Here is a 15278-nt window from a genome sequence, read left to right as displayed (position 1 = left end):
CAGTATAAAATACATAATGCATATATATATATATATATATATATATATATATATATATTTATATTTATATTTATATATATAATATTTTCCAATATTTTATCTTCATTTTTTTTTTTTATTTCTTTTTCCATAAACAAATATATAGGTCATAACATAAATGATATTAGAGATAGGTCTATGATAATGCTCATACAAAAATATGAAAAGAATATAATCAAAGATATAGATTTAAAAAAAAGAAATTATTTTTTTTATATGATTCTTCATTATATCAATGACAGAAACGCATTTATATCTTTAAAAAATTTGAGAGATATATTGTTATTTTTAAGATGTATTATAAAGGTACATAAAAATAATAATGAAATATAAAAAAATAAAAAAATGAAAAAATGAAAAAATGAAAAAATGAAAAAATAAAAAAATGAAAAAATGAAAAAATGAAAAAATGAAATACATATAGAAAGTATTTACTTATTTTACTTTTTAATATATTTCTTTTTATAGTGTATATTATATTGTTCCGTTATATATTTTATTTGTTGTGTGTATATGTAATTAAAAAAATATTTATATTTTTATCAATCCATATTGTACAGAATCTTAATATATTTATGTAAAAAGTTATTTTGCACTATATATATGTGCAAAACACACATATATATTATATATATAGAAATATGTATAATTCATTTTAAATATTTTTATTAAAATATATTTATATAAATAAATAATAATTTTTTTTTATCCTTCATTAATATACAATTATATATATACATATGCATATAATATATATATATATATATATATATATATATATATATATAGTTATATTTTCATTTTATTTCATTTTATTTCATTTTATTTCATTTTATTTCATTTTATTTTAGTTTATTCCCTTTTGTTTTTCCTGATTTTCATTTTTTTTTTTTTTTTTTTCTTCTTATTTTATAGGATGAAGATATTAAAAAAAAATTCGAACATTTGGATATAAACAAGTTTATTAATGAATTTCTAGTTCACTTTAAAAACAATGAAGAAAAATACAAATCCAATAATTATATTCAGAGTAGGAAAAATATACCAAACGATAAGGTACTATCATCAAAAGATGATAAGGATATTGAAAAAAGTAGTCATCAGTATGCTATAGAAGATAGTCATAAGGAATATACTCAAGTGGTTCATATTTTGAATGAACTCAATAATATATATAATAATCTTACCAATACATGTAATACAATTGATAATAATCTGCAAACTGAAAGGAATAAAGAAGATCAGAATGATAGTATACATCTAGATAATATGACTAATAACCCTAATAATATTCTTTTAGAATATGATACATATGATGTGATCGAACAAGATTATCAAACTCATAGTGCAATCATTTATAATAACAAAGAGGATATAGAAGAATATACACCAAAAGATAAGATGTCAAAAAGTAATACATCAAATATCGATAGTTATGATACAACCCATAGGGGAAATTATCAAAATAATAATATAGAAAAAAAAATGAATAATATATCCAATGGAACTGATTATACAAATTCATCCAGGACTTTTAAAATAAATCCAATGGATGAAAAAGAAATAGAAAATATTAATCAAATAATGAAAAAAAATAATTATATTAATATATTTACAAAAAATAATTATTTATGTACTGATGACTTTGAATATTATAATACTTTATATATTCTTAAAAATCAAATATACCAATATAGTATTCATTTATTATTTAATTATAAAAAATATAAAACAAATAAAATAAAAGCAGATAACTCTTTGATATATACAATGAAAAAAGACACAGAACAAAATATGTATGAAGATATGGAATGCATAAATAATAGATATATATTTTCCTACTTATATAATTTTTTTGATAACTTTGAAATGTTTAAAAAAAATTTCTTAGACATAAATAATATAATGAATGATGATAAACATATTCTTCTGGATAATACTCTAGATAAATATCAAAGAAACGATAAATTAACAAGTAATAATAATTCAATAATAAAAGAGACAAGTAATAATTCTGTAGATGTATCATGCACAGGTATAGAAAAAAAAAAAATAAAAAATAATAATAGTAATAATAATAATAATAATAATAATAATAATAGTAATAATAATAATAATAATAATAATAATAATAATCATATTCATTCTAAAAATATATTCAGTTATCCAACTACACAGGAGAAATATAAAAATGTAAATATATATTTATATAATAAAAATATATATTACAAAATTAACAATTTTATCAATAAGATAAATATCCTCTGTTATCACACACAGATAAAATACAATTATATAGAATTTCTAGGTATGAATATTATAAAAAAAAAAATTAGTGTTGATGATTTTATATATATGCATAAAGAGATACATAAAATATTAAATGAATACATATATATATTTAATAAAGATTTATTTTTATTTAATTACAAATTTTTATATACACTTTCATATAATATACATTATATATATAAAAATTATATAGAAAATAAAAATAATATAACCAATGATTTTTATCATATTCATAACATTTTAAACAACTTATCATATATAATATATATTATAGTATATAGTATATATATTAATATAAATAAAGGATGTCTTTGTAATAGTATATGTAATATATATTTAAATAATTTTTTTTTTCTACTTTTACAAAATCTATTTTATCTTTTATTACTTTTTAATAATAATAATAATTATATTATAAAAAGTGATGAAAATAATTATTTCAATTTTATATCATCCAATCAAGATGAAAACCAAAATGATATATCTAAATTTTTCAAAACAAAAGAAAAACAAAATATAATTTTATTAAATAATATTAACAATTTCTATTTTAATAAATTAAAAAAAAAAGTTCAAGGTAAAGATGATCATGATTCAAATATGATTATTTATCCAAACGATATATATCAATATTTATTTGTAACAAAAAATAGTTGCATATATTTTTTTAAGTTCATCATTTTTTATATATTAGAAATATTAAAAAATAGTTATTTCAAAATATATCTTGTACGTAAAGATTGCTCTACATTAAATTTCCCTCTAGACAATTTTATAATTATATATGATTTCTTGTATAATATATTAATTCATTATTTTAATGATAATAAAAAAATAATTGATCCACATTTTCAAGTCTTTCTAAATTATATTAAGGAAATACATATGTATGACAAAATAAACATTCAAAAGGAAAATCATAAAAATGATATTGTGTATAATAATAACAATATAAATAGGATAAATAAAAAAAATCATAATTTGAAAGAAATATTAAAAAAAGATTATCATATAAAAAATGATCCATCGGATGAATATTATTCAAATGTACATAAACCTTCCTTACATATACACAATTTATCATATCATTCAGATGTATCAAAAAATAGTGGGTCATCAAATGATTCCTATTCATATACTGATTCAAGAAAAGAAATGAATAGATTTTCTACTATTGATTTCTTTTCTGATAAATCTCATATTTACAAATATACATATAAATATAGTAAAAAACAAATAGAAATATTAAAAATATTATGTATATTTATTAATTATACTCCTGTATCTTTTATATTAATGAAAAAAATAAACATAAAAATAGTACATCTTCTTAAATCGTTCTTATTTGATATTACCTTGAATATATATAATAATGAGCTTTTGTACTTTTTGAAAATTTTTTTTTTTTTCTACGATAATGAAGTGTATAACCAGTATAATGATTTATTATCATATTATTATGTATTAGTTAATATGTTTTTTATAGATATGGGTAATGATTCTATGGACTATGATAAAACATATGAAACTACAAATTATCATAATGACAGTGATAAAAATGGAAGTAATAAAAATGAAAGTGATAAAAATGAAAGTAATAAAAATGGAAATAATAAAAATGGAAGTAATAAAAATGGAAATAATAAAAATGGAAGTAATCAAAATGAAAGTAATCAAAATGAAAGTAATCAAAATGAAAGTAATCAAAATGATAGTAATTATATTAATAATAACATTGATGAGGGGGATAAAATAAATTATCACATACAAAATTACAACATGGACACTTTTAATACACATAATAATTCAAATAATAACAGCGAATCAGATATATTCACTTTTCTCAATATTTATAATAATATATTTCATTTCTTTTTCTTTTTACCTACCAACTATTTTACCTTGAATAATTTCGTTGATAAATATTTCAGCACACTTGATGAAGAGGGAAATATCGACCAAATGGGCAACACACCTATGTTTACTAATCACGACGAAAAATGTGTAAAAAATAAAATAGATGATATAAATGGTATAAATTGTGTAGATCACACAAATCTTACAAATCATATAAATGAATCACATATCATAAACAATTCCAATAGCATATACAACTTTAATAGTTCCTTATATCCATTTTATAGATTTAATAAGGATAATAATAAAAATGCTAAAGAAATGTATTGCCAACCCTTTCATGTTATATTGTATAAAAAATTAAGACAAAATATAAAATGTCCTGATAAGAATAAGGATATAAAAAGTGATCATGTAATAAATGATGATGTAAAAAATGATGATGTAATAAATGATGATGTAAAAAGTGATCATGTAAAAAATGATGATGTAAAAAGTGATCATGTCAAAAATGATGATATAAAAAATGCTATTTCTACAAGAAACGACTTTGCTAAATTTTCCAAAAAATTTATTCAAAATATTATCAATGTATTAATAGATAATAAATTAAAAGTTTTATTTAATAGTTTCCTTTTATTATCATCAGAATATAATTCTTTTACAAATTATATCAATATAGATAATAATAAAATAAGTAATAATTATCAATATATAGTTTATGCTTTAAAGGATATTAATAAAATGAATATATTAAGAATAAATAATCATTTTCAATATATTAATTATAATAATTTAACAGATATAAAATATATCAAATTGTTTAAGAATTTTATTTTACTTTTACATAATATTATTTCAATAATTTATAGTTACAATAATGAACTTATTTATTTCTTTTTTAATTTTGTTTTCGATATTAATAACGAGCAAACGAAGCTTTTATCGAATGGTGGCAGGGAGAATAATAATGAGCAACCTTTAAATTATATAAAGAATCATGACATTTTTTATGATGAACAAAATGATACATGTTACAAAAATGTATATCCTTTCGATTACACTACAAATAAAAATATAAGTATAAAAAATGGTCGCAATGGTGATAATAATGATGATAATTATGATGATAATAATGATGATCATAATGATGATAATTATGATGATAATTATGATGATAATTATGGTGATAATAATAATAATCATAATAATGATCATAATAATGATCATAATGACGATAATTATGATGATAATAATAATAATACCGGTTATTATTCCAGTTCAAATAAATATCATAAGCAAAATGACAAAAAAAAATATAATATATTAAAAAATCAGGTAAATGAAGGAAATAAATGCACATATATGGAGAATATAAAGGAAATACCATTAATTAGTAAAGATGTAAATAAATATATAAAAATGGATCAAAAATATGATAACACTCAAAATACAACAAATAATTTATACGATATACAAAATAAATTATCATATAATATGGAAGAATCTTCATCTTCGAATATATTTTTAACGTCTTATCAAATAAACGAATTTATTGATATTATTTATGAAATATGCATATATAGTAAAAAAAAAGATATAAGAGATTATTACATTGGTTATATAATTGAAAATGTTAGAAATAAATTATCTGATCTATTGAATAATATTAAAAATATTAATATAATTAATAAACAAATAAATATTCTATCTCATATTAAAATGTTTTCTAGAATTATGTTGTTTTTATTTTTTGTTAAAAAAAAATACATCATATTATATGAACAGTGTCTATACAATAATTTGCACTATTTATATGAACATCATTTTTATCCATCCTATTTTAATCAAGAAAAGGTGGAGCATATTTCTATAAATGAGGACATCATTAAACAGAAGATTTTCTTTTATGAGCACATTTTCTTAAATATACACAATGTATATTTCTATTTGTTTCAAAAAAAAAAGAAAAAAAGAACTTTCTCTCTTAAAATCTTTTGGAGAGCATATCATAATTTTCAGATGAAATTTAATAAAGAACAATTTATAAATGAAGAAGATAATGTGTCAAAAAAGGGTAAGGAGAGAAATATCTATGATGTTAATTACAAATCAAAGGATGGAATAAATATATTCCATAATAATAATGTAAGTAAGGATAATGATATAGGTGTTGCCAAAAAAAAAGATAAAATACAAAATTATACTAATATATTTAAATATTCCAGTGACTGGAATTATAATACAAATGTATTAAATATTTATATAACAGATTTTTTAAATAAAGAATGTATTTATGATGAAAAAATACTTATGCATATGTTATCAAACGTATGTATTCATAGTAAAAATGAAGATGGCTCATTACAACTATTTAATTATATTATAATATATATACTAAGAAATTGTACTACTTCTCATATATACCATGATGAAGAAAAAAAAAAAAATTATGAAAGCTTCCTTCTTCTTATTTATAATAAAGTATTACATTTGTATTTTAAATTATTAAAAGAAATTTTACTTAAAGAACAAACTAATATATATAATATTGAAATCTTTATATATCTCTTAAAAATTATAATACTCCTACTTATAACAAATAATAGAACTAGCAATATATGTAAAAAAATATATCATTACAAATACTTTTTTTTATCACACATATATTGTTTCTTTTTTTATGATAATGAAATTATAAGAATATTGTCTTTTAGTTTATCTTTTTATTTAATATGTGATGAAAAAATATTACTTTTATACAAGTATCGAATATTTCTCGAACCTTATTTATTCATATCAGATAAAGATAACTCCAATATATATAAACATACAAATCTCGACCAGGACAAAAAGGTATATATCAATAAACAAGCGGACTCACATATGATTAATATACACAAATTATCTGTAGTAAATGAAAATTCACAACATTTTAAAAATTCTATAATCGAAGAAATAAATGTTAATGATTTATGTGCATATAAGCCATATAGTGCCCACAAAATTGAAGAACATAATATTCATAGTGATAATAAATATAATGATGATAATAAGAATTATAAAGAAAACAAATACGTACATGATGATACCTATAATTATAAGAATGTCAATTCAAAAATGAATATTATCCATAATCTATATAATATGCAATATGTCAAAAAACACGATGTAACATTCTTTAACCTAAATGTACATGGAACATATAGAAAAAAAAAAAAAAAAAAAAAAGATTTTGAGGGCATTGGAAATAATGATATTCACACTAATTTGAACAACTCTACACAGACATCATTTTATAATATAGAAAACAAAATTGTATTTTTCGTTCCCTTATGGTTATATAAAAAATTACAAGGAAATAATTTTTTATTCATGATTAAAAAATTGAAGTCTTTTTTTTTTTTTACCACAAAGTTTAGTTATTTACACATGTTTCATGATACAACACAGAATAAAAAAGAAAAGGAATTAACATTTTTTAATGGAATATATAATAATAATAATTTATTTATGTCATTTTATTTATTTATAAATAAATATTTCTATTTATTAGTACAAAATATTAATAATGATTCGAATTCAAAATCACATTATATTTTAAATAATAATATAACACATCCCTTCGAAAGTAATAATTACAATACATACAAATCAACTTATCAAAATATAAATTATGAAGAAAAAATATGTACTAATAAACATTCTTATATGTTTATAAATATAAAGTGTTATTCTAACATAAAAGAAAAACAAGCAAAGCATAAATCAAATAACATATCTAACATATTAGTACAAATAAAGGAATTCCCACCTATAAATGATTCAACATATGATAATATTAATTTTGTATATATATATAATTTAAAACGTCTTTTTGATTTTTTAAATATATCCTATATACAGTTGATATGTAAAAATAAAAAAAATAATATACATGGGGAATATGAAGATGAAAATGATAATTCCGAACATACAAAAGATAATAATAATAATAATAATAATTATAATAATTATAAAAATGAATATAATAATATAAAAAATGTATCTGTAAATTATCAAAAATATGATCAAGGACACCATAAAAAAAATGAAAAAAGATATATTTATGATTTATTCGACCAAGATTATAATCCCATATTAGAAGTAATAAATTTTGTATACACAGAAATGTTTCCTTACACGAATAAGTTAACCTTTTTCATATATAATAAAATAATAGAGATCTATAAAAATCAAGATAATTATGATCATAATAACAATGAACATAATAATAATTGTGGAGAAAATGAAGACATCATTATGCATAAATATATGATATTACTAGAATATTTTATCTGTATATTAGATATGTGTCTATATATACATTTATTATTAAAACATAAAGAAAATAAAATCTATATATATAATAATATAAGAAAATTTAATTCCCAAAATATTGACTTATGTCTTTTTATCTATAAATTATTATATATATCTGTTAATACAAATATTTTAAAAAATATCATTTCTAACTTTTCATTAAACGTCATTTATAATTTTTTACAAAATAATAAAAATTATTATGTCGAAATGAAAAATAATTATTATAAGAATTATGATCATTTTATAAACATTGATTCAACTCCTGAAAATCAGGAACAAAATCAAAATTATGAAAATGAGTTATTAATAAAAAATGAATTATATAAAAAGAAAAGAAATGAACAATCACAAATAAATATATCCATATTGGTTAATTTTTTGTTTTTTCTCCTTTCAAAATATACTAAAAATAAGAAGAAGAAAAAAAATTATATAGATATCCCATCAAACCATTTGAGACAATATAATAATAATAATAATAATATTTACTCAAATATAATTAATGTGTATGAACTTGAAAAAGGTATAGATATCGAAAATGTGACATTTCAAAACCATGAAAAAGAATATCTTAAAATCGATATATTCTTCTTAAAAAATATTTTATGTATGTTACATGTGTTTTTCACAAGAGGTATTTATTTAGATATCGATATGATAAATAATGATATTTCTTATATGAACATAAATATTCTTATTCAACATCAATATAAATTATTTTTGACCAAACAAAATATAAATATTTTAAAAAAAAAAATAAAAAATAAAAAAAGTAAAAATAATAATAATAATAATAAATATAACAATGACAATAATAATAATATAAACACGTTTGGTTGTAATATTACATCGTCAAATCACAATTTCTATAGTGATAACTCTTTTTATAATTTAGCAACAAATCAAAAATCTATTAATCATCCACAAAATATAAATGATATAAATTATATTAACAATATTACAAATAATGATATTAAATATTTAGACATTTTCAAAATTTTTTTTTTAAATAATTATATGAAAATATTTATCAACTTTTGTAATATCTATAATGATATAATTATTGAATGTTTATATATACAATTATTACTTTTTTTTTTTAAATATATGATACAAACTTTATCATATGAAATATCAAAAGAATATACTAAAAACTTTTTTTGTCATACCAAGAAACACTTATTGGTTTATTTTTTAAAATATTATATAATCGATAAACAAGTCTGTAAATTTTTAAAAAAAATTTATTTCATTATTTTAAAATATGCCATCTATATGCAGAACATAAACATGGAAGAGGTGAGAAGCGATGAACCATATGTAAATAAATATGATAAATGTGATGAAGAGTATATAAAGAAAGAGGATAAAATTGAACAAAATATAAAAAAAAATAATAATACCAACAATAATAATAAAAACAATAATAATAAAAACAACAACAATAATAACAACAATAATAACAACAATAATAACAAAAACAATAACAATAACAATAACAATAACAACAACAATAATAACAACAATAATAACAACAATAATTGTAATAGTTGTAGTTATGATATAAACAAATATAATTATATATTAAAAGACCAAGATGTATACAAAAATTATTGTAAATTATTTTATGAATATACTATAAATAAGTATAGAAAAATACAAACTTCATTAACAGAAAACATTAATATAAACCCGAAAGAAGAAAAGTATTATCAAAATTTAGATACACAAAATATATATTTAAATAATAATATATCTTCTGATTCATTATATAAAAATATTTTTAATGATGCAAATTGTGTAAAAAGAAATTCAAGTATAAATAAAAATAATATTTGTATGATTCATCTATATTGTTCTAATTGTGAAGAAATAAGAATTTTATTTTTATCGATTATTAAACTTTTAAGCTTTACACTTGATCATTTCCCCTTTTTTTTTTTCATGTTGAAAAATGATAAAAAAGGAAATACTAATAATGAAATACATAACAATATGTGTAATGATAATATTGTTTTTTTATGTGAACAAATATTTTATTTTTTAAATAAAAAAAATATTTATAAAAATTATTCCAAAATGTATATCTCATCATACTACCAAAAATATTTCCTTAAAATTTTTATCAAGTTGTTATATTGGGATGAACAAGAAACAATGAATAACTTACATAAGTATGAAATATATATTCTAAAAAATAAAAATAAAAATCAGCACAAAATATATGATCCTCATAATAACAATATTAATAACCATACTAAAGGATTAAACAACTATACAAATATATGTGAACAAAAATATAATCATATAAAGTATAATATGGATAATAACATTAATAATAATATTAATTATAATACTAATGAGAATAAGAACTATAATTCATTTAACAGTCATCATGTTGATAATTATAATATTATGAAGAACGTTAATTATCATATTAGAAATCATAATAACGTCTTTTCTAAAAACTTTACACAAGATAATATATTTTATATAAATAACTTCCTGAATTTAATATTAATAAATAAATACAAAAACGAATATAATATTTTTACTAAAATTTATGATAGAATTTATTATTATATATTAATTGTAAGTATATGTTATAAGGATAAAAATTTTTTATCTCTTCTACTTTCTAAATATGAATTATTTTATGAAGAGTATAATGAACTTTTACAGACATATTTAAAATATGTTATAAATAATAAAAACCTTATGAATATCAAAAAAATAAAAAATGAAAAAATGATACATACATTTTTATATATTTTTATATCTTATATATATATTTATTTAAATGATTTATATAATATTTTTTTTACACAAATAAAAAACTCACTAACTTTGCCTTCTTTCTTTAATAATATAATTTATATAAACTCAATAGAAAATAACAAACAAGGATATTCATCCTATAACACAACAAATGAAGAGATAACAAATAAAGCAAAGAAGGACTTTATCATAAATAATCATAATACTATTATAATATATACAATTTATCAAAATCTAATAAAAAAAAAAAATAACTCCAATCAGTTCTTGGATAATTATAATGACCATAACATAAAAAATGTTGTCATTAATAACATTTTTCATAATAATATTATATATCTATTTATACTTTATATTATAAATGATAATAAATATGGTATAAAACAATATAGGACAAGTCATGAACATAGTCATTATTCTTGTAAGACAATAAGAAAAAATTCTGATATATTATATAAAAAGGAAGATATCAATATTCAAAGCAAGTTAACAAAACAAGAAAATCAAAATGAAAAAGATAGATATTGTTTATATAACAATATACATAATGTAGACAACTCATGTAATATCTACAATACACATAATATACATATCACATATAATACACAACATAATAAACTATGTGAAAATTTATATTATTCTCCTTATGATCTTAATAAACAAAATGTAATATATTCTAATTTGCACATTGAAGATAATAATAAAACCTTTATAAATAAAGTCACAATAAATATTATATTATTTTTCCTTTTATTCTTTTATGATTATTATTCTAATAATTATAAAATCAAAGAAAATATATTAATACAAATATGTAGACACATCATAGAGCATTTTTCCACTTTGTTTAATCAGGATTTTTTCATTATACATGAAACGTATAAAGAACTGATGAATTTAAAAAGAGAAATGAAAAAGAAAACAAATAGTATCCAAAAAAATAACCCTATAAAAAATTATATGACAAATCTAAAAAGTAGTAATGATAGAAATTTAATTTTGCACAAAAAGCAAAACCAATTACAAGATCAAACAAATATTTCTACACGTAAAAAGTTTAGCAATTATTTAAAAAGGAAGAACAAAAAAATTATATGTTCTTTTTCAAGGGATAAGAATAAAAAAAATGTTCCTTTAAGAACTGAATTGCAACCCGAAGCAAACGATACAAAAAATAATACAATTATTGAAAATGTTGAAAATATTAAAAATGTTGAAAATATTAAAAATATTGAAAATGTTGAAAATATTAAAAATGTTGAAAATATTAAAAATATTGAAAATATTGAAAATATTAAAAATATGGAAAATATTAAAAATATTGAAAATATGGAAAATATGGATTACCTTATAGATAGACATATATATATACTTTTCAACATAAAGGAAAGGTTTAAGAGAGATAAGAAACTTTTATTTTTATATACAATAAATTCCTTTCGAGTTATACAAATATATAACAACATTTCAAATATAATATTTAAATATAAGTATATTTGTATATTGTTAGGAAAATTACGTTATTTTACAAATCAAGATATATTAAAATATATTTTCCGTTGTATACAATATTATTGGAGTGATAAGTTAAAAGAAGAATATTGTCATAGATCATTATTTTTAAAAAAGAATATGAATAATTTCGATATAGAAATAGGATATTTTTCATATATATATATACATAATTTTTTTCATTTTTTATCTTGTTATTTATTATATGATATAAATACATTATATAAATTTTGTTCTAATGAATTTAATTGTATAGATATTCTTAATAATTATGTAGAAGATTTATTAAAGTTACAAAATGAACATGGAACATATATAGGTATGGTCATATTAAACTTTTATTTAGTTGTTATGAATACATACTTTTTTGACTTTTCATTTTATGAAAAGCATTCACATTTCATAAATCAAGAAACAAATAAAGATGATTCATTAAATAGTACAGATACCAAACTCAAACAATATGTAATTAATCATTTCAAAAATGATAAAAGTAAAAGCGTTTTAGGAAAAAATCATGTACAAAAGTCAAATGACCATATAACATATTACTCTTGTATTAAAAAATTATACAATCAATTTAATAAATCAAAATTTTTACATTTTTTAGTTAACTACATTATAAATAACATTAACAATATAAATAATAACCATGTTAATGTAAATATATATGCAGATGGAAATATAAATAAAAATACACATGTTAATGTTAATATTAATAGTAATGTTAATTATAATGTTAGTCGTTGTAATAGTCATGTGAATAATTATGTTCATGTGAATAAAAGCAAAATAGATAAAGAAAGAGACATGAACATTTTGTTTATATTATTACAATTTATAAGTTACAATATGATTTTTATAGATAATAAAAATGATATATATAAATTATCCAATGTATTAATAAAATTTTTAAAAGACAAAAAAAAAAAAGAAGAAGAAGATAATATATCAATATTAATTTGTTATTATTATATTATTCTTTTCTTCAATTCATGTTTTTTAAACTGTTCAAATATAGATGAACGTTTAATAAATCTATTACTTAATGTTGATAAAAATGATAATTTCTGGTTTCATTTTATTTTCTTGTCACCCAAACAAATGAAAAGAATTCATAATCAATATAAGAAAGACATATTAATTTTAATAAAATTTTCCATTTTACATTTGTATTTATTATTGTTAAAAAATAAAAACATTTTTAAAAAATCTATATTATATATATCAAGTGATATCAACATCTATTTTGTCTTTATATATATACTTAATGAAATATATGAATACTTTAAAAATATAAATATAATGCAAAATATCAAAAAAATTGAACAAGTAAATAAAAATAAAAATAAAAACACACAAAAATACCAAAACCAAAACAAAATAAATGATATCAATGTATCATCTATATATAAAACTTCTAATATAAATAATAATCATTTCATAAATCAAAAAAAACTTATATATAGTTATAATGATAATACAATAAAAAATGATTATTTAAACAATACACATAATTTATATCATACTAATTATACAGAACAATTGAAGGAAAAAGAAAACAAAAATATGAAATATTTTTATTTATATTCTGAACTCTTAGTTATATTAACTCAAATTATAAAAATCTTAAATAATAATGATTTTAATAAATATATAACAATTCAACATAATAAAGATAAAGAAACTTTACTTACACAATTTAAAAACCTATATTCAAAAATAAAAAAAGAATTAACATATATAAATGAATTAATTAAATCAATAAAATATACTATACTTATACACCCATTAATGATTCATATACATACATTACATCAATTTTATTTATCAATATATATAAGAGAATATTATTTTTTCCATAAATCATTCTTTAAATATGATATCTTTATGATAGATTTTCTACATATCATTAAAAATAAAAGAAAGACATCCATTTATAAGGAAAATAATCATGATAATAAAAAAAATGAAGATAATACCAAAATTGTGTTCAACCAAAACGAATACATAAATAATAATAAATTAATTACAAATAAAAATGTATCAAATGCTAATATCCATTTTCCCATTAAGTCAAATATATATTGTGAAGAACAAAATTGTTATAATAAAAATATGAACAATGCTAATACAACTCTATGGAAGAAGGAACTGAATAAAGAAAAAATTAATTTTTATTTATTTTTTAATTCTCCTAAAAATTATAATTTACAAATAAATAATTTATGTTCTTCATTGATACAAAATGAATATCATGATTCTCTTAATAAATATTTTTCCACAATTTTTCAACCATCAAATGGTGACTCTTCAAGTAGTTTAAAATATGATAATGAGCAAATAAAGATATATGTTGACTATATATATGATAGTGTTAATTATGCGTTAAAGTTTTTTAACACAATATAAAAAAAAAAAAAAAAAAAAAAAAA

At 17.9% G+C, this 15278-nt stretch overlaps 1 protein-coding gene across 1 annotated transcript in view; it reads left to right on the top strand.

Moving 5' to 3' along the window:
- Positions 1–15255, top strand: part of PRSY57_1473300 (putative membrane protein) — a gene marked incomplete at both ends in the record, with an annotated part of 15741 nt that extends 486 nt beyond the window's left edge. The window contains 2 exons of the mRNA XM_012910329.2: positions 146–345; positions 955–15255. Coding sequence (XP_012765783.2) covers positions 146–345; positions 955–15255 — 14501 coding nt within the window. The remainder of the gene's footprint in view (positions 1–145; positions 346–954) is intronic.
- Between the last annotated feature and the right edge of the window lie 23 nt (positions 15256–15278).

This window comes from Plasmodium reichenowi, chromosome 14 (genome assembly GCF_001601855.1).
Source record: "Plasmodium reichenowi strain SY57 chromosome 14, whole genome shotgun sequence".
Lineage (NCBI taxonomy): Eukaryota > Apicomplexa > Aconoidasida > Haemosporida > Plasmodiidae > Plasmodium > Plasmodium reichenowi.
Note: the sequence above shows the minus strand (reverse complement) of the source record. Positions and strands in the feature narration are given on the sequence as shown.